The 26,218-nt window shown below is 37.9% G+C and overlaps 1 protein-coding gene across 1 annotated transcript in view; it reads right to left on the bottom strand.

Annotated features, from left to right (window-relative positions):
- Positions 1-26,218, bottom strand: part of LOC145978036 (ATP synthase F(0) complex subunit k, mitochondrial-like) — a 56,729-nt gene that overhangs the window by 22,426 nt on the left and 8,085 nt on the right. The window contains exon 2 of the mRNA XM_083110431.1: positions 24,372-24,461. Coding sequence (XP_082966557.1) covers positions 24,372-24,461 — 90 coding nt within the window. The remainder of the gene's footprint in view (positions 1-24,371; positions 24,462-26,218) is intronic.

Raw genomic sequence — 26,218 nt, 5'->3', positions numbered from 1 at the left:
CTTTTGTTTGGGTGGAAACTCTGACACAGGTCGGTCTGGAGCAAGCCTGAGAAATTCATATTGATGACCAACCCCCCCCCCCCCCTCTCCGCAACATATCCATGCCACATTTCTGAACAGTGTTTCACATTTTGGCTCATTATTCAACTTGTATGGTACCCAGGAACATGAAACATATTTCAATCTCTTTGGAAACGTCCATTCTTTGAAGAGAATACTAAAGTTTGCGGCTTCTCCCCAAAATAGTGGGAGAAGAGGGGGGCAAACTATAGATTTTTATGTGTTTTCTATTGAAATTCGGGGGTCGCACCCCCCAAAGCCCCTTCCTCGGTTCGGCATTCTAAATTGTACACGGTTGCATGCTCTGATGTTTTAGCTGCAAAACAAAACTTATCCGAAGTAGATTGCTCCCATAGCGCCAAGTTATAACAATTTTCTGAGCAATATGCAAATTATCTATTTTTCGTAAAAAACAGTGTTTCACATTTTGGCTTAATATTCAACTTGTATGGCACCCAAAAACATGAAATTCGTAGGTTGCGCCCCCCAAACCCCTCTTCCTCGGTTTGGCATTCTGAATTGTACACTGTTGCATGCTCTGTTGTTTTAGCTCCAAAACAAAACTTATCCAAAGTAGATTGTTCCTATAGTGCCAGAGTTATAAAAATTTTCCTCCAAAAATGCAAATTATCTATTTTTCGCATAAAAAAAATCACATTTTGGCTAATTATTCAACTTGTATTGCACCCAAGAACATGAAACATGTTTCATTCTCTTGAGAAATGGCCATTCTTTGAAAAGAATACTATAGTTCGTGCCTTCTCCCCAAAATAGCGGCAGAAGAGGGGGTAAACTCCAGATTTTTATGTCTTCCATTGAAATTCGGGGGACATGTGCCCCCATTCCTCGGCCCTGTGTTCTGAATTGAACACGGGTTGCATGCACTGATGTTTTAGCTGCAAAACAAACGTTATTCGAAGTAGATTGCTCCTATAGTGCGCAAGTTATAACAATTTTCCTCCAAAGAGTGTTCGAATTTAAAATTCTGCCGAGAAGCCCGGGAGAGAGAAATTTCGCTCTCCCTCCTCCTGGCATCACTGGTTTTTGGCGCCATGGTTGTATTGCACATAAAAGGGGTCTAAAAGTTGAGGCCGAAACTTACGAACGAGATTTCCTGTTCCCGTGCAGAGTTTCATAACGATATCTTTAAATAAATTAATAAATAAAAAAAAATCAATGAAGACGAAATTCCCTGACATTTCCCTGACTTTTTTTGACACCTCAAATTCCCTGACCTTTCCCGGTTTTCCAGGACTGTCGCCACCCTGAATATAGCATCTCATATAAATGCAATAGCTAGGGTGCAGATTTATAGGCAGCAAAAACCTCTCAAATAGGCAGGCAAAATGGCACAAAAAATGATGAAAATAGGCACTTAAAAGGCACCCCAAAATAATAATAAAGACATTACAATAGACATTGAATGCGAACATATTTCAATTTTGTTCTTCCAATGCAGTTATATTCAGGACATGCCCAAGGGAAGTTGGTGGGAGTCATAACTTCCCCCCTTTCCCTTGGCATAGTATTCCTAAAAAAAAGAACATCAAAGGTCAGAAAACATGGTAAAATGAAATCTGAATACTCAAAATAGTACATGTAAACCATACTTTTCGAAAATCCTAGGCACACCACTGTTATAATGCATTAGCATTACAGTTTATACATAAAAGTGCATAAGATAGCTGAAGAAAGAAAAAAATAATTGCAGAATAGGCAATTTTAGGCATGATCAAGCAAAATAGGCACTAACCCTCAAAATATCCATTTATAGGCACTATAAAATGCATTTTTGGACTAGAAACACCATGAAGCAAACTTAAAACACAGGAGCCTTTATTTTACTAGATTGATTGATTGATTGCATTTTTTAAAGTACACTTTATGCATAGTATGGCTAATTGGGACTGGACCTACAGTTTAAAGTGGATCTGAACCACTATGTACCTCTACCGGGAATGTGTTTTACCAGAAAGGATTATCTGGTAATCTGCAAAAATCTGCACCCTAGTCATAACTGATGAACTAAATCAAAAGGTTGAACCAGAATTTTTTAAAATATAATTCAGTTTGTTATACACAAGTTGTAAGACCACGTATGACTAAAAACTGTTTCCTGGGAATTATTGAAGAAAAAACTGGACCGAAACTAAGTAACAAGACACATATATTATTATTTTTTCATTTTCTTGCACACACGCACTGTATATATTTCAACATCTGTTTTCTTTTTGTGATTTTCTTTGTGTAGTAGTAGTTTCTTTTTATAGTTCCTTTTATGTTTTTTTTATTTCTGTAGTGTCTTATAATCTTCACGTATAATGGGTAATCTGCTACATCTTTCTTTGTCAGGTTAGGTGGTAGATCAGCATTTGCTGAACCTCGCCCAAGAATAAAGAAAATTGAAATTGAAAAAAATATATATATTACGAAGTATATCACTCATAAAATTATAAAAATATAACAAAGTGCAATGTATTGCTTATTGAAGATTTTGAGTTCTTCCTATCTCTATTGTTATGTGCAAACTGTTCTAAGAACTGAAACAAAATATTTATAAGGTTATATAAGAATAGGTTATCTGCATACACAGTGTCACCTTCCATGGTGGCTTATCTAGGACCTTGATAAAATTCGAGTATAATTCCTGGTTTTCAAGGCGAACTTTCCAAAACTTCAAGGGTACAAGCAGATGTTCTCTCTTTCTCAACCTTATGTATTACCTCCTCTCACCCCCCCCCCCCCCATGCACAAATGTATTAACAATATAAAGAATCTGTGCGATTCCAATTTATCCAAAAATTCTAAATTAATTCTGTTAATGGTATACATATTTAAATATTAAATTTAAGGTGCAGGGTTTACATTTGCTATTTCACATGCTCAGAATCAAAATACATCTACAAACACAAGGCACAAATGTTGTGGGATATATTAATCTACGACAAATTGTTAATTGTATAAGAATTTCAAACTTACTTATTCCTATCAACTTCAAGATATATTGCAGTAATCTTCCATCTGTCAGATAGACTGTTCTGCACAGGGCATTAACAAAGCAAAAGAAATGAGAGAATTCTGTTCTGATTTCCACGCAGCTTCCTTTCCCTTTTCTTCCTCGAGGAAAAAACTAAACTGTGAAAAACTTGTCTCTTGGCATTAATAAATATGTATAAATTTAATGGGATTTGGATTAATACAATTTGCAATTTTTCACTCTACAGAGAAAAATTCACGCATAATTCACTTATAATTCCCGGAGCCAATAATTCACGTATAATTCCCAGAATTCAAGGAATTCCCGGTGAGTAGCCAGCCACACTGCTTTCTCTTTATAAGGAAGAACTGAACCCTTAATTACCATGGGAAACTTGAAATATAATTTCATTACCACCGCACAGACAAAAAAAAGTTTGCAAGCCTGACAAGGCTTGTCTGTAACTCTAAAGCAATGGGCGAATTTTATTAGCATGTTTACAGACAGAATATTTTACACAGCATTATCTTTACACTAATGGATATCATACGTGTATATGCAGTGTCTTGCAAAGTCACATAATTCTAACTTTTAAACCTGTAAAGCATATTTACATTAGGTTCTCTGTTTCTATATATTTGTAATACTTTGAGTTGGCATTTTGTAACTCTCGAAATTAATTGATGAGAAAATTTAGGATATTTTTCCAGAATATCAATTTCAGAGAAAAATGAAGTACCACATGCTTGTAGTCAAGACAATTTAGCGAGTAACGTGGAGCACATTATAGATTTTGGAAATATATATCCCTGTTGCACAACACACACGTGTAAATATCTCCCCCATGACCTTACCACATTCAGCAGAACCTCAAGGGAGATTGCAGCACAGGCATCCATTATGCGGGTGTGCGAATGGGCCAACATCCCAGATTTTCGTAGCATACACCATGGCTATCAGATGCAACCAGACGTAAAAGTCCAATGGTGTCAGGTTTGCTGGCCATTCCACAGCCCCTCGGCAACCAATCCAGTGGTGAGGGAATTGTTGATCCAGGTACTGACAGACCATCATCCCATAGTGCGGTGCTGGAATCATTCAGGATAGCTCCCATCCTTGGACAGCAAGGATGGTAAGATCTCCTCCCTTAGAAGCAAGTAGCCCTCAATGAAAAATGGACCAACAAGTCAGGAATCCCAAGTGCCACACCACATCAATAGCTTCCCATCTCCTGTCATCTTGCTGGGATCTGTCCAATGTGGATTATCGGGTGACCAGTACCACAGATTTTGCATATTCACCTCCCCTGACACATAAAAATTGGCCTCATCACTGAACAGAATCTTGCTATCCAAGGCTGGGTCATGTTGCAGTTGTCCTAGGGCCCACTCACTAAACTCCAAACCTCTCCTGAGGTTCTGCAGAATGTGGTATGGTCATGGGAGAGACATTTGAACGTGTGTTGCACAATAGAGATGCCATTTTGAGCATGTGTTATAACTTTTGTGGTACTGTTATCTCTGCAACAATTAAATTTAGGTGCAAACAAATGTCACAGCTGGTTTCCTGGTGAAATTCTAGCCCACACTGATGTGTCCCATGACCTCCTACCCATTTAAAATTTTCACATTGGTTTCAAGATGGCCACCAACTGAGCGGGTGGCAACAATGTGGTTCCCCCTTGACTTGGCAACGATTGGTCGTCGCCATTTCAATGTTGCGCTGCAGTGGACTTGTACCGGGGGTGTTAAGGGACTTATTGAGCCACCCTGTAGTTTCTTTCTTTATTATACACTCATGATTGCATGTAGTTGTATTTATGAATTCAAATGATGTTACAAGTTCAGTGTATTATTAAATAAAATTCTAATGTTTATGGACAATGTGGATTTCTTTCATATATGCATTTGTTTGAGGAGGAAAAGGCAGTCATTGAGTATGCAAGCCAGAAACTCAAGTAAAATGAAAGGCAGTATTGTATCCATGAATCAGAGTGTTTGGCTAACATTCTTTTAACAAGATTAACCCCATATGCTAATGAAATTATAGGTGATTATCAATGTGGATTTAAACGTAACAGATCAAATTTTTAACATTAAACAGACACTTGAAAAAAAGTGGGAATATAATCAAAATGTCCATCAGCTATTCATTGATTTCAAAAAAGCATATGATTCGGTCAAAAGAGATAAATTATATAATATTAGTAGAGTTTGGAATACCTAAGCAGCTTGTTAGTATGATGAAAGTATACACCAGTGAAACAGAAAGTAAAATTCGTGTGGGTATTAATGTGTCTGACAAACTTACAATTCATGATGGGTTTAAACAAGGAGATGCATTATCTCCATTGCTCTTTAATTTTACCTTAGAATATGCTGTTAGGAAGGTAAAAGAAACTAACGAAGGACTAGAATTAAATGGTATGACTCAGTTGTTAGCATATGCAGATAATGTAGACTTATTAGGGGATGATATAAATACAATCAAGAATAATGCTAAAACATTTTTCAAAACTGCTAAAGAGATAGGTTTGGAAGTTAACAAAGATAAAACTAAATATATGATTGCAGGTCGAAACCAAGTGTTAGGTAATAATCAAAATCTAATTATTGATAACAACTCGTTTGAACCAGTTTCCAAATTCAAATACTTAGGAGTAATATTAACAAATGAAAATTATATTAAAGAGGAAATAAAAAGTAGGCTTAATTCAGGAAATGCATGTTACTTCTCTCTTCATAAACTTTTGTCTTCTTGTTTAATATCTAAGAAACTGAAAGTTAAAATATACAAAACAGTAATTTTGCCTGTAGTATTATATGGGCCGCGGTGGCTCAGTCGGTAGCGTGTCTGACTACCATAGTAAATGTCCCGGGTTCGATCCCCGGCCGGTTGAAATCCGGGAATTTTGTTAACGATGGAAGCGGCCCCGGCGCCCACCCAGCATCGAATAACATGGGTACCTGGGGGAAACCCTAAGGGGTAAAGACAGTCAGGGGCATGATGCTGATCACATCACCCCCACTCACGACCGGATCAAGAAAGTGTGGGGCATTACCCCCACACCCCCTATACGTCTTCATGGCATGGTGCTATGCACAGGGGAGCACTTTACCTTTTTTTGTATTATATGGGTGTGAAACTTGGTCCCTTACATTGAAAGAGGAACATAAGTTGAGAGTATTTGAAAATAAGATCCTTAGGAAAATATTTGGGCCTAAAAAGGATGAGGAGACAGGTGAGTGGAGAAGGCTACATAATTTGTATTCATGTCCAGATATTATTAGGATGATAAAATCGAGAAGACTTAGGTGGGCAGGACATGTGGCATGAATGGGAGAGGAAAGAGGAGTTTACAGGATTCTTGTTGGGAAACCTGATGGTAAGAGACCTGTAGGAAGGCCAAGACGAAGATGGAGGGACAACGTTGAGATAGACCTAAAGGAAATCGGTAGGGATGAAAAAGGGTATATAGATCTTGCTCAAGATAGGGACAGATGGAAGGCCTGTGTTGCTGCAGCCATGAACATTCGGGTTTAAGAAGGCTAGAGAGTTAGTTAGTTTAGCATGAGACTTAGGTAAATGATGTTGTTATTATGGTCTTGTTTTCTAGTGCATGAGAAACCGAAAGAAAGATAAAAAATCTCTTTTTTTATTCCTTGGCTTCCCTTTTTTAGCTTCTGCTAAAACTGGTGGAATATTTGTTGGACAAAGGAGTGAAACAATACTCTGTATGTCAAAAATGTTGGGCAATAACTTGGTGGAAGGGGCAGCCACAAAACCAAAAGGCTTGAATTTACTGGAACGATTCTCTCTCTTTCTCTCCTTAAGTTTCACTTTGGGGTTGTCATACTGAGAGAGGAGGGGGAAGGGGGATCTGTTAATCCAGTTTCAGATAAATGGAATTTTGGCGTAGAAAAATATATTCATTCTATGTTCTTGTTAAAGGTTCGCATAACCACTTTTTATAGATGCAAATTAATCTAACACTGTTATTTTTAGTAGTTTCTATTTTATCTGCAATGTTTCGTTCTGGTTTCCCAGAACTTTTTCAAGCTACACTAAGATATACATACAATAACACAACCTCTTCATTCCTTAGAAGTGTAGAGTGACTAACCATGTGAGGTTATGTTATTGTATATTAGTGTAGCTTGAAAAAGATCTGGTAAAAAAGAACGAAACGTCGCAAATAAAATAAAATGAAAACCACCTAAAATAATCATGTTAGATTATTTTGCATATATTCATTCTTCAACAAGAACATAAAATGAAAGGTCAGGTGAAGTGCGAGTGAAGACCATATGATGGCCATGCCATTCACAAACAGCTGACATGGAGTGATACATTACTAGAAGTGAGACGGTTTCTTTACAGAGGGTTGTAAGGTTTGTGATTCAGACTGTAGATGGTCATTAGCTGAGATACTAAAACTTTTCAACAAACATATTTAACTACTATATGATACAACTTAAATCTATATATTCTTTTCATTTCAGTGTCATCAACTAATTAGTTTTGAGGAATGGTCCATTCTTCCAGAAGGAGATTAGCCAATTGTACATTAAACATGTGTATCAAGCATACCTTTTCTGTTCACAAAATTGAGCAATTTATGCAATGAAATATATTTACTTTGTGTGATACTGAAAAAGCAAGCCACATGGAAGTAGAATAGTACATTTCATACAGCGAATGGTATCTTGTAATGGTCGAGTACACAGGGTCAGATTAACCTATGGGCAACTGTTCCGAGGCCCCCACCAAAAGAAAGCTGTGAAGGGCCTCCACAAAAAAAATCAATCTTTTAACCAGATGGCTATGCTTGTGAAAAATTACATAAGTCATATTTTAAAAATAAAAAAATTAAATATTGTTGTATACTCTTCTGGATCCAATTGTAGTACAGCTCTCAGTCGATCTGATTGTAGATATCTCAAGCACAGTATACTTTATACCATGGATTGAATTGGCTGTGGTGTGGAAATAAGGCACACTTATTCAAACAATCAATTCTCAGATACAATTAAGATAATAAATAATCGTATGAAGAACATAACTTTCTTTCGTTAATAACATTGTATAAGAACTGAGAGTTTTTCTATGGAAAATATTTGTGGAGATGCTAGCACTCTCTCGGTGCATCAGTGAACTACGGGACCTAACTTTAAGCAGTGCTTTTGTGAACCATGCTAACATAAGCTAACGGACGTCGGAATGAGTTGACTATTTCCTTTCAGCTTTTGGCCATTGAGTACTTTTCTCAACAGTGTGTGACTTACGTGTTATTGTTGAGCACTGATGTGTTCGTAACTAGACGGCTTACTTCACGTAGTATTGAGGACTTTTAAGGCAAGTACAAATGTATGTTCTTTCCCTGTATAATGTTCTTTTACTGGCATATTAGGCAAAGCACATGGCCGTTTATATATATATATACGAGGCGCATCCAGAAAGTAAGTTTCCCTATTTTTTTCCCGTGAAAGTAAACATAATGAGCTGTGTAAATTGCGCATGCGCAGCAGAGCTAAGACGTATCAATCATATGACAGGCGGACAGATCATGCCCGGTGCCAGTAGCGAGGCAGCAGTGGTCCGAAGTGGAAGCTCGTATTCCTTCTCCCGCCGCATGCCAGTAGCGAGACAGCAGTGGTCCAAAATGGAAGCTCGTATTCCTTCTCCCGCCGCATGCGAGGTTCGGTCGGTGATAAAGTTCCTGAATGCACAAAGCATTGCGCCAATTGACATTCATCGTCAGCTCTGTGAGGTCTTTGGGCCGAACATTATGAGTAAGCAGAAGGGGTGTCGCTGGTGTCGGCAGTTTTCGGAAGGTCGTCAAAAGTGTCCATGATGAAGAGCGCAGTGGGTGTCCGTCCCTCATCACTGATGATCTGGTTGAGCTGGTGCGGCAGCGCATCGTAGATAACCGTCGCTTCACGATTACGGAGTTGAGTAGCCTTTTTCCGCAGATATCGCGATCCGTGTTGCATGAGATTGTCACGCAGCGCCTGCTGTTCAAAAAATTGTGTGCCAGGTGGGTGCCAAAAAACCTGACACCCGAACACAAAATGAAACGTTCAGGAGCAGCACTGACATTCCTGCAACGGTACCATGATGACAGCGATGATTTCCTCGACAGGATCGTCACGGGCGATGAGACGTGGATTTCGCACTTCACCCCGGAAACCAAGCAGCAATCAATGCATTGGCGGCATAGTGGATCTCTGGTCAAGAAGAAATTCAAACAGACGCTGTCGGTACAGAAAGTGATGTGCACCGTGTTTTGGGACAGGAAGGGCATTTTGCTCATTGACTTCCTCCCCAGAGGTGAAACGGTGAACGCTGACCATTACTGTGAAACACTAAGGAAATTGCGACGTGCCATTCAAAACAAGAGGCGTGGCGTGCTTGCTGCAGGTGTTGTGCTCCTCCATGACAATGCTTGTCCACATACGGCTCGGCGCACAGCAGCCGTTTTGATGGAATTTGGCTGGGGGTTGTTTGAGCATCCACCTTACAGTCCTGATCTGGCTCCCAGCGATTTTCACGTTTTCTTGCACCTCAAGAAATTCCTGTCCTCCGATGAGCGTTTTGGCAACGACGAAGAGCTGAAGACGTCTGTCACACGCTGGTTCCATTCACAGGCGGCAGAGTTCTACGACAGTGGGATCCAAAAGTTGATACCACGATACGACAAGTGTCTCAATTCTGGTGGTTGCTATGTTGAAAAATAGCTGAACCTTTGCTGTACCTGTTGCCAATAAATGGTTTCCTGAAACTGTGCTGTTTTTTTTTTTTTAAAAAATAGGGAAACTTACTTTCTGGATGCGCCTCGTATGTTTATGTTCCCTCATAAGTCTTGACTAGGTGATGCACCCAAAATTTTTTAACAATCAATCAATCAAGTTATGACTCGGCTATCGGATTTCTTTTAAAGGAATACCACAAAATGTTGGTACCCAGGGATGTGCTACAGCACAGCAGGATCGGAAAGGCTTGTGTGAGCCGTTCGTTAAATTTGTATTGTTGTTCTGATAATTCAATTTGCATGTATGTGTGTATTTATTTATGTATAAGCAGCAGTTAAACTAGGTTCTCATGAAGTAACAATCATAAGACATGTATTCTGAATACGTGGATATTTGTATGTATCCTTTCATGTCATTCAATCCAATCTTTGTTTATTAAGCACTGAACATGAACGTCTTCGTGAATTGGACTTCGATGAAATAGATGGATTTTCGGCGAAAAAGGCAAGGAAAGTGTGTCTATTATAAGTGTTAAGCCCTTGGGAATTTTCTTGAAGAAAGTGTAGTTACTACAATTTCCACAATGAACCTGTTGGTAATTGTCCAGTCGACGGACCGTGTATATGTAGTGACACATTTACTCTTAACCTCTCGAATCCCAGCCTGTAGATACAGAGCAGAATCCCAAGACCATGCTATGTGGAGACCATTAGGCAACACCTAGGAAGAGTGCAAATCATCCATCACATTGGTTGCTAACTCCATAATTTTTGTATTCAAATTATTAGATTTGTTATTGTGATTGATGATTTGGTGTTTTAAGTCCACCTTACGCTCAGTAAGGCTAATCGGGACTGGACCTAGAGTTTAAGGTGGGATCCAAACCAATGTGTCATGTGCCTCCATAAGGTATTGAACCCAGGACCTCTTGATTACAAGGTGACATGCGAAAAAAATGCTTCAATACTTTTGCCAGGTGTTGACAGTTCTTCAGCCACGATGGCTGTGTATGTGTAGTGGTTATCAACTGTTGAGACACTAGAGTGTGGTAAATTCATCTTATAAAGTTGATGCCCTGCTCAAAAACTTTATCCCTTCCTAGTTTTTTTTGCAATTTATAGATTAATATGCACTCTTTAAATATTAATAAATAAATTATGGCATATGGTATTGTATAAGACTTGTTGACAAATATAAAATTGGGTTTAAAATAGTTGGCAATCATGGGATCTAATGAACTCTGACAGCCTGACATTGGGCCAGGATGGCAGTTGAGAAACACTGCCCTACTACACTGTGGCCCTAAAATATGAGGCAGAAATTAAAAAAAAGATTGGCCACAAATGATAAAACAGGGTGGCCACTCTAGAAGCATCATAAAATTCAAGCATAATTCCCGGTTTTCAAGGCGAACTTTCCAAAAATTCAAGAGTACAAGCAGATGTTTTTTCTATTTCAACCTTATGTATTACCACTTCTCAGACACACACAATCGACTATATTAACAATATAAAGTGTCTGTGCGATTCCAATGTACCCAAATATTCTATGATTCCAATGTTCCCAAATATTCTAACTACATAAAATTAAACTGTATATGTATTCAAAATATTTCATTTAAAGTGAGGAGTTTAGATCTGCCATTTCAGATACTCAGACTTGAAACATATCTACAAGTCACAAATGTTATGGGATACACTAATCTACGAAAAATTGTTAATTGTATAAGAATTTCAAACTCAAATTTACGTAATCAATTTCAGTATTATCTTGCAATAATCTTCCGTCTGTCAGATAGATTGTTCTGCAAAAGACACTAACAAAGTAAAAAGATTGAAAGAATTCTCTTTAATTTTTCCACGTTGTTTTCTCCTCCTTCCTCGATAAAAATTAAAGCTAAACTGTGAGAAACTTGTCTCAGGGCATTTATGTATAAATTCAATGGGATTTGGATAAAAAAAAGTTGCAATTTTTCACGTCTACGGAGCCAATAATTCACGCACAATTCCCAGAATTACCAGTGAGTAGAAACCCTGTAAAATAACCTGTGGCGCAACAGCCCGTGAGTGCCAGGGCCTACCTACTGACTGCCTGTCTCACTCTCACCTGCTGAGGTGGGATATCATCCAATCAGTTACAGGGTGACGTTTGGTCAGCAAGATGAACCAACCCCCAGTTGTTGTAGGTTTCCATGACCAGTGACAATAAGTGCATTAAAAAAAAAATCTGACTGTCAGTAAAACTGTTTGTTTAAGTACACTTTATGCTCAGATATGCTAATTTCGATTAGACCTACAGCTTAAAATTGGACCTGACGCAGAGTGTATCCATTTAAGATTTAACCTGGAAACCCTTGACTTACTTTATGCCATCAGGGAGGTTCATTTCTTATACATAACATTCAATCAAAGATTCGGCTATTTTTCAACAGCAGCATTTGCAATTATAAATTACTTTGGGCTCTAAATTTACCTTGTGGTAGCATACTGATCTTAAGTATTGGGTTGGTGCGAATGAAATGTCCGGCCCAGGTGCGTCATTGCCAAAGGCCAAAAAAATCAAAACTACAATACCTGGTTAATCAAAATAGTCACCGTCTGCAGCCACACACTTTTGTCATCGCTCAGCCAACAATTGGATTACATGGCGAAATAAGTCTGGAGTCTGCGACGCAAAGATCTCCTCAACGGCATGTTGCACCGCCCGATCAACAGCAAAGGTCTTCCCTGTCAGGAAGTGATCGCGATGCCGGAAGAGATGATAGTCACTGGGAGAGAGGTCGGGAGAATATGCTGGATGAGGAAGGGTTTCATATTGCAACTCATGGAGAGCCTGCTCCATCCTTTGCGCGACATGTGAGCGAGCATTGTCGTGCAACATGAGGACACTATGTCTGTGGACCATTGCTGGATGCTTCCGGAGAAGTTTTCGGTGAATTTCATGGAGTTCAGCACTGTAACGATCTCCATTGATGGTTTCACCTCGCCTGAGAAAGACAAGATGGATCACACCCACCATAGACCACGATACCAGCAACAGCACCTTCCGTGGGTGGAGAGGTGGTTTCGGAGACCACCCTGGACGTTGATCATGATCCAACCATTGTCCTGATCGTTTACGATTGTCATAGCAGATCCATTTTTCATCTGAAGTGACAATCCGAAGCAGGAAACCATCCCGGTTATTCCTTACACTCAGAGAACTGCACACCTCCAGACGGCAAGTCTTGTTGGCCGGTGTCAAATCATGTGGTACCCATGAGTCCAACTTTTTCACTTTACCGATCGCACGGAGCCGCCGAACGACAGTGGTATGGTGTATGCCTAAGTCGTCTGCAATGGCACGAACACTTTTCCGAGGGTCCGCTTCCACGGCGTTTCTGAGGAGCTCATCCGAACATGATGTTGGTCGATGGCCACGGGGTTCATTTTGCAATGCTGTGTCACCGGAACGAAATTTGACAAACCAGCAGCGAATGGTGCGTTCATTTACCATTCCTGGCCAAAATGCACTGTTAGTATTTTTGATGGCTTGCTGAGCAGAATCTTCCAGTTTGAATTCTTAAAGACAAATCACTCGCAATTGTGTGTTCTCCATGGTGCACTTTCAGACGACCCTGTTCAGCAACACCCTGCCTCCTGACTGTCTGGGTGCTCCAGCCTGTTTGCTGAACGTATACAGAGTTTATGACGTTAGACCCGTGACCTCAGTCAATCCCTGTGTTGTGTTGTTGAGGTGAGTTTCCCACCAGACGTCAAAGCGGACATTTCATTCGCACCAACCCAATATTAAGTGCGGTGTATACACATGTAGTTCTGCATTATGAATAGCAAAGTTTCTAACACTAGAAGGACAGGACCCGTCAATTTGATGGGTAATTTTCACAATGCTAGTTTTACTCCACAGCTTCCATGTTCTCTGTTTTCTAACATTAAACTTTTATCTCACATGTAAAGGATAATACATTGGATTACTATCATAACTGCAATCACCTGTCATTTTTATGGGTACAGTTTTTAGGTAGATGCATCTGTTAGCAGTAACATATTCTACGTGTGAGTGAACCTTAGATCATCTTTACCCATTATTGTTTGTCTTATTTTAAGATGAATGTTAGATGGGTCAACAAATTAGCTACGAGTGAAATATTGGCATCCTCTATTCATTTAATCTATTTGGCTGAGTGCAATGTCCAATGTGTCACCCGAATGTTGCTTACTGGATCATTATCTCCATGATTTTTGTCACATATCGAATCTTGGGGGAGATGACATTATTACTGCATATGATGAGTGCAGAGTAGATAATGACAATGCCAGAATAGATGTTCATTACAAACCACTTACGAACTTGTCTACAATTATTCTTCAGATGAAGATGTGCAAGATGATGACAATACATGTGAGTGTCAGCAGTTTTATGTTTCCTCCTTTATTGATTTTTATTCATTGATTTTTTTTTTATTTTACTTCGCTTTTGTGCCACTTTTGGCTAATTGCGAACATGGGAAAGAGTGATGAAATGATGAAATTGATGAATCGACACTCGCAAACATTCATGCCCAAACTTGGATTCGAACTCTGAAACCCTGGCATTGCAGTGCAAAGTGCTAACAACTATGCCACAGAGGCCGGCGTTGTCTCATTTCCAAGTGAGTGTTCATGTAATTCTAACTTCGTGATAGAATAACGTAATTATATTTTTCAAAAGTTCCCACCAATGAAAAAAGCATACGTAAACTAAATGGTAAGGAAAAATGTTTCTACAAATACAAAAACTCAAAAATAAATAAAAATACACCATGAATAAATTAATGAATAAATTAAATAAATACATGAAATACTCAGACACACCATTATGTTGACAGGTGATTTCTTAAAAATATTTATATATATATATTTAATTATAATTTTGACAATGCTAACTCCACATCTTCCATGATTTAACTCAATATGAATAAAACGGTTCTTCTGACCAGACTCTTTGTTCCTTATGTACCCCTCTATTAGCCACTGTAGGAGGTGGAATTTGGTGGGTTCATCCTAATAGGTAGCTAGGAAATCACAGTTGTCCTAGCGTTAATTGTTCTGAAACATCTGGTAGTTAATATTAACATCTGCTTCACTTTTTATGACATCAACGTGAAAATTTGTTATCAGTTCATTTTATGCTCAGGGAAGTTAATCAGGACTGAGCCTACAGTATCAAAATGGAATCCAAATCATTATGCAATATGTCTTCACTGAGGAACAAACCAGCTACCCCTTCATGTCCAGATGAAAGAAATATTTGAAATTTATAAAACAAAAATATAGGTAACAGGGTGGCTACATACAAGCAAAAATGAAATTCCCTGACTTTTCCAGGTTTTCCAGGATAAATTTTATATTTTTCCCTGACAATTGTAAACTAAATCCAATAAACTCACATACAGATCCAGGTATGGATTGTGTTAAGTAACAATATTATCTTGAGAGAATCTGACTTCATTTCTCTATGATTTGAAACTGCAAAATAGTGAAGTCGGAAAATTATTGCAATTCACAAGATAGGGAGAATTTATTACAGGAATTTTTTCATATGCAGCCAGTTTTCAATAAAAAAATTGATTATTTTAAAAGTTGTGACTAAATGAGATTTGAGTGGTGACATTGACAAAAAAAAAAAGAAATTTTGTAATTTATCAATCTCCTTAGACTTTCTCATTACTATATGTTGATATTTCCACTGAAGTTTGGATCCCTCTGCTTGCAAGACCCATGAGTGCAGACTCATATTTTGATGCATTAACACTTGTATCATACTTCACTTCTCTCTGTAAATGAAACAACTTAACCTTTGCACATATGAGCGAGATTTAGACGGGGCAAATTCGTGACTTAGTCAATGCACACAAGGCAACATACAGTATCTGCTTGGCAACAAAACTCCTAAAATCCCTTAAACCTGATTCTCGGGAGTAAATGTTCTGCAAGTGAAACAATGGAATCGTACAAAACAAAGTCTTATATTTCCTTACATTATCAATGGAACTTCTCCTTCAGTACAAACATTCACAGTACATCCATGTATACTGTGAAACTCACAACACAAAGTTATACCATTATTGCTGACGAAAAGGGTATATACATATTTGAAAATAAGATCCTTAGGAAAATCTTTGGACCTAAAAGGGATGAGGAGACAGGTGAGTGGAGAAGGTTACATAATTTAGAACTACATAATTTGTATTCATGTCCAGATATTATTAGAATAATTAAATCAAGAAGACTTAGGTGGGCAGGACATGTGGCACGAATGGGAGATGAAAGACGAGTTTACAGGATTCTTGTTGGGAAACCTGATGGTAAGAGACCTGTAGGAAGGCCAAGACGAAGATGGAGGGACAACGTTGAGATGGACCTAAGGGAAATCTGTAGGGATGGAAAAGAGTATATAGAACTTGCTCAAGATAGGGAAAGATGGAAGGCCTGTGTTGCTGCAGTCATGAACCTTCAAGTTTGAGAAGGCTAGGGAGTTAGTTAGTTAGTTAAGGGTATATACATACTGTATTGAAAATTTCAGGCAAGAAATTTATAGACAAGAATCTTCTGCAATCCCAGCACAGTAGTGTTAGGTCAGTGCTAGGAGAAAGATCGTACATACAGTAATCAGATTTTTGCATGCTCAGAAACAGGACATCAGCATAGAGCCACCAGCAATTGCATGAGGTGTACAAACCGGACATCATGAGCAGAAGTATGGTCTTACGATGGTGCAGACAATTCACTGAAGGCCGATCTAATGTGCACTACCCCATACAGCTGAGTGCATGTGGGTTCTTTGAATCACTTCAAATGAGATATTGCACAACTACTATACACTCCCGACCTTGCACATGTAGACTCATCTCTTTATTCAGCTGAAGAAGAGGCATGTTCTACATGCACAAATATGGCATATCTTGTTTCTTTAAACCTAAAAACACAATAATGTTGGATTTTGCATTATTTTTTAATTGTTTAAGAACATTTTTTTATAAAAACGTGAAAAATGCAAAAATTTGCATTATTTCGCTATATCGGATGGGTGAGAAATGTGTCCAGATATTACTGCACATTCATAAACAGGAGTTTTCAGCAATTAACTTATTTCAGTGTCATTGTGTCAAGGTCTCTACTAATCTGAACTTACCTGAATGCCCCTCGTATAAATCAATAGAGGAAAAGTGAAAATTAAGCAGGGCTGGCAGAGAAACGTCGCTTACCGAAGAAAGTACGCTTTTAGGATTGATTGATTCAAGTAATTAGTATGTAAAAATATTTAATATTTATTATTATTATATTTCAAAAAGTGAACATTAACTTCACTCAATGGCAGATTAACAATCATCTATCACGAGTTTAAATGGACAGGGCCGAGTGGGGATGGGGGGTGAATTGCAATGAGACTGTAGCAGAAAACTGAGGTTGGGAGCATGCCATGTCAAATTTTGTTAATGTTTACGAATGCAAATATCTGTTCCACTTTGTCTTGATATTATTCAATAGATTCGAGGGACATTCCGAAAGTAAGTTGTCATTTTTTTCACAGCGAAGCTGTATTACAAATTGAGAAAACACATTGCCGTAACAAAAGACAATCTTTCCTGAATTCACGACGGGAGGAGCGAGAGCAGAGAAGTGTGCCGTAGAATACAGATAAGCAGCAGACCGACGTGCCCAAGCTCATTCGAGTGCAAACTAGTATTGCAGAAAGACGTGTGCTGGAAACGTGGTCACAAATGGAAGTGCGGCACACTATTGCCACACACTAAGCAAGAACATAGACCTAGTTTCTCCACGTGCTTCACAAGCGTCAATACCAAACTAATTTCGCGGCAGGTATAGCATATCTGAGCATAAAGTGGACTTAAACAGTTTTACTGACAGAGAGTAAATTTTTTTTTATGTACTTTTTGTCACTGGTGATGGAAACCTACAACTGGGGGTTGGTTCATCTTGCTGACCACACGTCACCCTGTAACTGGTTGGATGATCTCCCACCTCAGCAGGTGAGAGTGAGACAGGCAGTCAGTAGGTAGGCCCTGGCCCTCACATTGCTGTTGCGCCACAGGTTATTTTACAGGGTGGCTACTCAACGGGAATTCTGGGAATTGTACGTGAATTATTGGCTCCGTAGATGTGAGAAATTGCAACTTTTATTTATCCAAATCCCATTTAATTTATACATAAATGCCCTGAGACAAGTTTCTCACAGTTTAGCTTTTATTTTTATCGAGGAAGGAGGAGAAAATGACGTGGAAAAATTAAAGAGAATTCTTTCAATCTTTTTACTTTATTAGTGTCCTTTGCAGAACAATCTATCTGACAGACGGAAGATTATTGCAAGATAATATTAAAATTGATTACGTAAATTTAAGTTTGAAATTCTTATACAATTAACAATTTTTCATAGATTAGCTTATCCCATAACATTTGTGACTTGTAGATATGTTTCGAGTCTGAGTATCTGAAATGGCAGATCTAAACTCCTCACCTTAAATGTAATATTTCTAAAATGTTTTCAACTATACTAAATTAAAAGTTGTTGAAACGTTATTTAATGTGTTAACACTGTCGTCAAATAGATATTACAAGCAGACATTTTTTTATGCAGCCGACACTAGCAAAGAGGTAGGCAGTTTCATTTACCCTGAAGGGATAACAAGAGAAGAGGGCGGGCAATGAGAGTACAATGCATGGGAAGACTTTTTTTGGGTTTAGGACAGTGTTATGGGGTTATTGTGGGGGCTATGTCTGATTCAGGTCTGGCGGAGCAGGCCAGTGTTGTCACTTTGGATTGGCACAAAAGAGCTAAATTGTGCCTAAAAATTGGGATTCTATTCTCTCAAGCAATTACATTTATTATAACCTGTTTATACGTTACATAGTAACCTTTCCTGTTGCTATCATAGAAGGGTCCCAAATAAGGATGCTTTTATCTATTATCACGTAAAGGTGGGTAAAATAAACTAGGATGCAAAGTATTCACACTGAATGAGAAAGGTCACCTTTACCTATGTTTTTTCTTGAAAGCCCTGTAGTGGTCATCCTGACACGTTACGAAGCCAGGTGACCTAATTGTGGTCATGTCAATGTTTCCTGATCCTCTTTAATTCATTCTCTATACATTCTCATCGTCACAATTAACATAGAGCAGAACAAATGAGACTAAAATATCTAAAATTTATATTATGTTTACTTGCACATACAGGTGTCAGAAATTCATTTATCTAGAAAGCCAAGACTGGAATAAACTACAACCATTCCTTTAGTTAGACAACAGATAACAATAATGTTTTCCTCGGTGTGAGGAAGTCTTTCTAAAAAAAAAAAACTAAGTTGGCAACAGTAGAACGTACCAAACTGACAGTCGCTGAAAGTGAGGAATTCTGTCGTCTGCTCACTGCACAAACGTCATACTGACCCGGAAATTATGGGGTTCTTCTAGTCCTTTTCACCTCATTGCAAAATAAATAAAGAAATTTAGAAAAAAGTGATGAAGATTGACAACAGGGCTCAAGCACTATTCGTTGGATTTTTGCGATGTCTCATGATTGGTAGTTCTTTCTGGAGGTGTGTGCAAAAAAATCAGGGGTTGAAAAAATACAAACAAAAAAACAACTAAATGAACAAAAATCTAGATCGATGACATCTGGTGGGCGTGAGGAGAATGTCTAAGACATAATTATCGTACTTATGGCTGGTAACAACACTTTTGAAAACGTCACGCCACTGGCAAGTAAAGAAGCGGCCTGGAGAGACATTGAACTACTCTCCATGACATAGCCCCCCCCCCCTTTCTTTTTACAGATTTAAGCAAGTAATGGATATTATCGCACTTTGTGCCTACCCTGCTAGCAACTCTACGCTTCGCCACTGCATATCATTGTCAGTCAGTGACATTTTTACGGTCGTCAGGATTCGAACCTGGGACCATAAGCACATTCAATGAACTACCAAGAATTATACAATCTTTGTCTGGAAAGTTTTAAGACAGAGGCTACAATTGGTAGTAGTATTAGAATAAATTAGAAATCAAATTTCACGGCAGGTGGTATGGTTGATTGCAGCTCTTCCTGTCACCTTGAAAGTATTTCCGTGAGATTCTGCCAGGTGCCAGGGTACTGCATAGTGTTGTAGCAGTATTGTGCTCGTGGTGATGATAGGGCATGGATGTGAAAATCGAGCAGCATGTGAACATAAAGTTTTGTGTGAAGTTAGGAAAAACAGCCACGGAAACCTGGAACCTCATACAGCAGGCATATGGTGAGCAGTCGTTATCAAGAGAATGAGTGTTTGAGTGGCACAAGCATTTTGTGAATGTCAGGGAGTCTGTGGAGGATGAGTCTCGCTCTTGTTGAGTGGCTATCAACAACCCATACTGATGACAAGGTGGAACACATGTAGCGTGAAGGCCTCCACCTCAATGTGTGCATGCTAGCCAATGAACTGACAGCTAGATGGCTTGGCATGATTTAGGGAAAAGGAAAATTGTCCCTCACTTTTTCACAGAAGAGCAGAAGGAACACAGAGCATCCGTGGCTGCAAAGCTGTTGTAAAGGGCTGAAAGCAGCCTTTGCGTGGTACATAATTGCTGAGGATGAAACATGGTGTTATGAATTCGACCCAAGAACCAAGCGGCAAAGCGCTGAATGGCAAAGTTCAGGGTTGCCAGCAACAAAAAAAGTCGAGGCAACCACCAAAAATCAAAACATTGTTGATTGTTTTCTTCTATGCCAGAGGTATTGTCTACCATGAATATGTGCGTGAAACAATAAACCCAACTCTGTATCTGAGTGTGTTGAAGTGTTTGCAGGAGGCAATTAGATGACATTTTTACCCATCACACCTAGTTTTTTCAGAAAATAGGAATATAATAACTGCCTTAATATCACAAGAAAATGAGTAGTTCCACCATTTCCTCAATAGATGGCTCTGTTTAGATGGTGGAAAAATATTGGTTATCGACAATACAAATCCTCTAATTTTGAACTATAAATGCACATAAAATGGTAAGCATCTATTCCACCTTCTACCATCACAAGACAAATTGGCATGAAAGTTGTAAACTTTCATTACGTAAGTTCCATTTCGAAATCCCTCATAAGAATTTCCTTCAAAAAATGTCTAACACTCAATGTTATAGTGTAGTAGGTTGATTGAACTTGACAACGTGGAGAAAAATCATGATCTAGGGAACAATTCAGACGTGATGGAAAGAAATTTATATCATATCCATCATCAGCATTCAAAATACTTCCACAATCACCTAAGGTCCCTAATTTCAACAATGTGCCTAAGTTCGACAGGGTATTTGAAAAATCGTAAAAGATAAGGAAACGATGCAATGCAGAAAATCGTGTATGTATCATGCGACAGTGTACAGGTTTACCCCACGTCTTGAAAAGGGTGGTTGCTCCAGTTGAGACATAGCATCAGCGCGGGAGAAATTGTGACGGCACTATTTGCTAACTGCGAAAAATCAACTGATTTTTAGTGGATTTCGTAAGAAGGTAAGTTTTCTACGTAAGGTTTTTACTAGTTTTGTGTTGTTTCAAAACAAATTTCAATACTTTATTATTGTTTTAGGGCTGTTTTCTGAGCTTCCTAGTCTGTTGCGGCAGACAAAGGTTGTTCACGTAACAAAATAAGGGGGGGTGTCGAACATATGAGCACAAAACATGGATGGTGCACCAAATTTCGACAAGTGTCGAACCTTATTCGAAAATACACAATGTTGGGTTTTGATGTGCATTGAAAGGCATGTTGTTTACCATTCATAAAAATACCAGTTTCATTGCCCTACGGCAATTGCAACATTAATCTGACAGAGGGGTGTCGAAGTTTGGTGCCGTGCATGCCGAATTTTGGGACATTCCCTGAAACGTCATTTCTGAGCTTTTTGCATAGTTTTTCTTCTGTCATTGCTATTTCCATGAAATCACTCTTTCTTCCTGCATCACTAAATGTGAGGTACCTGAACTATACAAAATTGCAATAATTATACCAAAAAATGTCACGTTATAATTACGTGTTTATATTGGCTTAATGTGATAAACTGAACTAAAATTCCATGCAAATTCAATTGCCGAATGATGAAAATTTTGTCTTATGTACGATTTTTTAATGTTCTTAACAATTCTGTGAAAATGTTGCAAAATTGGCCTGATTAATGATAAATATTACACTGAACTAAAAATTGGCCTCATACAGTACACGATTTTCCTTGTTCTACGATTTTGTGAAAAATGAGGTGTGTAGGACAGATATTTTTTGGGTCGGGGTGGGAAATGTTCAAAATTTCCCGAAGCTCTGGAAATCTCAAATTCTACATGTCATTTTCACATTAAGTGATTGTTTTTGCATTTCTGGTACAAAAATAAACACTTTTCGATAAGTTCTAGCCATTTACAATGCAGAAAACATCGAGAATTAACAACTTTTAAAAATGACCATTCGGTATTTCCCAACTGCTTGGGATCCCGTTGCAAAATTGCAAAAATGAGAATAAAAGTAAGCTTAATTTTAATTTATTCTCTGATTAAAATCAGTTTTTTGTGATCCTCACAATGAGTAAGAAAAGGAAAAGCTTGGTTCTTTCTGAATCCTAAAGGAGGCAAAGTTCTTGCCCAGCGAGGAACAAAGGTTGTATGTACATTGGAGCCGCTTGATAATTAATTTATATTAAACTCAGCCTAATTTGTTCCTTACTTTAGTTTCTTTTGGCCAAGTCCAAAAACCTCCAAGAAAGCAAAGAGAAAGACTGCCTGCTGTGATTACATCTCCTTAAATGATCAAATACTTTACAAAAGAGCAGGATTGATTTCGTGTTTTAAGTCCACTTTATGCACAGTAAGGCTAATCGGGACTGGACCTACAGCTTAAAGTGGGATCCGAACCACTATGTGCCTACATCGGGGATCAAATCCGGGACCCCTTGATTACAAGGCGATGACGCTACCACTGCTAACAGAGGAGGAGAAAAAGCATCAAGTAGAGGAGGCAAAGGAGCTAGAGAGCTAAAGAAACTTGCTGCACAGAACGAGAAGACAAAGAGTTAGGCAAAAAGGGAAAGAAATGGGTTGAAATGAGTGACTCAGAATCTTCAGATGAAAGTGCACTGTCATGGAAAGAAAGTGATTCTCACTGGCAAGAGGAGGAGTCAGATGAAATGACATTTGAGATTGTCAATGAAAGTGATGTACCTCTGTGTTGTTCAGGAGATCCTGGAAGATGTATAAAAGTTATTGGACTTAATAGTGTTGATGTGGCCAAGAAGGAATTTGTCACCAATGAAAGTGATGTTCTATTCATATCAGACCGTCAAATTATTGGTCCTGTTGAGTTACCAGATTTGGTAATGAAGGGGAAAGGGTCAGATATGTTTTCAAGAAAAAAAGTAAATGTCTAAGAGAGTTAGGTCTTTGATTTTGAGGACTCACACCTAACTTCAGACAGAAAGTTGTTTTGCATTTGTTTAAAGTTTATGTTAAATTATTAGGGTTATATATAATGTTACCAATATCCCATATACCAACAGCAATTGTTCCTTAGCATCTAGGCTTGGCTAAGTAAATGTTATACTTAGTCCTCAAAATTTTTTCCTTGTTTTTGATACACCATTGGGAATCACCCTGTAACACTGTTTCAAAGTTGTAATATAAACGCAATCAACATTTTCAGTGTTTTATTTGCTTTGATGTACCTAGCCTTTGGCATGGTAAGTAATTCATGTTAATATTTTAAATTTTGTTGAGCATAAAAGAGGGGGAGGGGGTTAACAACAAATCTTTTTTTGTTCAGTTCATGCCTTGATAAAACTGTAAATTCAGTTAAATATATTGAAATGCCAATAGGACATGTGCAGTTATTGGTATTATTAACATCTGCATATTTAGTGTCTGATGTTGAGATATAAGGGGGTGTCGAACTTAGGGACATATTGTAGGATTTACTTTTTGATTTTTTAATAATTATGTAACGTAACTGTTGGAATGCAAAATACTTTTGGGGTGAAAGTAGAATCTTTAAACTTTCAGGCAAAAAAAAAGATTACTCACATTTATGAAATACAAAAGCCACTACAACCAATTAAGTGCAAAAAATTTCCTTAACCTGTCGAACTTAGGGACGTTTATCTTATTGCTTTGTAAACAACCGACATTTCCCTTGCTTAAATTTATTTTGTTGTGTTCTGTAATAGGTAGGTGTCATGGAATGGTGAAAATGAGAAATTTGATTGTGAAATTGTGAAAATTCCTGATGAGATGGGAAAAATTGGATGTCATATTCATGATCAGCACTCAAAATACTTCCAGAATCACCTATTGATTTGGAATCATCCAATTGTTTTTCCCAAAATGCAGGGTGATGTTATGTATCTGTCACTAATAAACTGGGCAATATGTCACTAATTTTCTAATAAGTACCAATATAACAACATCATGGTATACAAAACAACACCTTACATTTTTACACCTCAATACTTTTGCACAAACATGCACACCATTTTAGTATCCCATATGCAATTTTATAAGTGATATGTAACAAAATACTCACATTTGCCCTTCCTTGAATAGTATGAGAATTGAAATATCGGGCCAGCCCCTTAAACTGAGAGGGATCTACACTATCTCCACCAGCCATAGTCTAGAAGCATAAAATAAGAAAACTTTTGAAATACCACTTTTAGGACTTCATTTTAACAATATGTATGTACAGCATGCATGCAACTCTAAATAATAATGTACAAGAACATTAGTCCATCATTACCTGCAATCAGAAATATAATGTAGAATAACCAAGGACTTCTGTTTATGCAAATGAGTGAAGTGGATTGCATCAGATTTTTTTCATGAAAAACTGTTAAAGTGAAAGATAGTATTGAACAACACTTTACTCGGTAAAAAAAAAAGGGGTACTACTTTACTATAGGGGTGACAAAATCATTTATTTCGCACTTTTTTACATTACTAACGTACTATTCTGCATTGCGGAACATTTCTTTAGGTGAAATAATAAATTTCTAACGAAAATATTGACTATTTCTTACATTTACGAGTACTTACTGTTACTCGTTATTTCGATTCTGTAACACACATTATGGTGATAGCGAACTGGTTCATCGTGCGTTGTGAGTGTGTTTTGTCAATTTATGCAGTGTTGCGACCTTGTTCACTGGAAAATACCTACTTTCGTGCCTGGATTTGAAGTGCCTAGCAAACAATTGACGTTAGCCCCACAAACCATTCACGTTAGCCCCACAAACCATCCACAAATAGCCCCAAAAACCATTCACGTAAGCCCCACAAAACATTTTCCGTAAGGTTAGGTTAGGCAAGCATAGTTAAAAAAATCTTTAAAAAAATTAAAAATACTCGACACGTCATGTTATAGTGAAAACACGGAAAGTTTGAAACACTGACTACAGGGTTTATGTTATCTAACACACGGAACATTGTGCTCTTGCAGAAAGCAAATGGCGGCAGCAGAAACAGCATGTCAGATTTTCACAGAAAACAACATGCATTCGCATTAAAATGGATGAAAACTACATTCACGAACTTCCACAACGCTACAGAAACTGATTTGCGTAAGTACTTTCTCGTGTAAAAAGTAAGAAATTCGTCACCCCTATAGTAACGTGTTACCAATTATGGTGGAAATTTGACTAATAATAATTAAAAAACTGGATTTTTTAGATAATTTTTTTCATGAAGGGGTTTAGTCTAAGGCTTGATTTTTTCTTTATGTGCAGACCTACCTGCATGGTCTCTGCAAATAAAATATAAGTGCTTAGAAATGCAACCCTTTTTTACAGCATGGGCTCATATATGGCCGTTATGGAATTTTTAGTTTTCACAGATAAATATCTCAGATAGGTTATTATGAAACATTCTGAAATTTTGCACAAAGGACCTAACTCATGTCAGTAAAAATCTCAACGTTTAGACTGAACTCGTATAGTCAATATGATGTAGCGTATATCATATGAAGAGTGTTCCAATTTAATTATGCCACAATTAACTGACATTTCAATAAAATGTACTCAATTTTCCCTTGTACTGCTTAAACATGCAAAAATTTCTTATATCAATTGATCATCACAATTGAAACTATGATGTGCCACTATGGTTTCCCCCACATAAGGAAGTGACTGATAACCAAAGTGCTCCCATATTTCAATATTTTGTTCAAGTATGCTGCATCAATCAATGCAAACGATATATCTAAAAATTTCTGAGACTCTTTTTTGTTTCTTGAATATATAATCTTTTAATTTGTGTTAAAAGTACATTTCTAGCATGATTTGAGGAAAAAAGCCTGAAAAAAACACTGGCTTGTACAACATTCATTATTTTTAGTATTATAAGCTCTCCTAAGCCTTTTCTTTACAGGTTTTCCAA

The sequence above is a fragment of the Lepisma saccharinum genome, chromosome 24 (assembly GCF_977018435.1).
Source record: "Lepisma saccharinum chromosome 24, izLepSacc3.1, whole genome shotgun sequence".
Classification (NCBI taxonomy): Eukaryota; Metazoa; Arthropoda; class Insecta; order Zygentoma; family Lepismatidae; genus Lepisma; species Lepisma saccharinum.
Note: the sequence above shows the minus strand (reverse complement) of the source record. Positions and strands in the feature narration are given on the sequence as shown.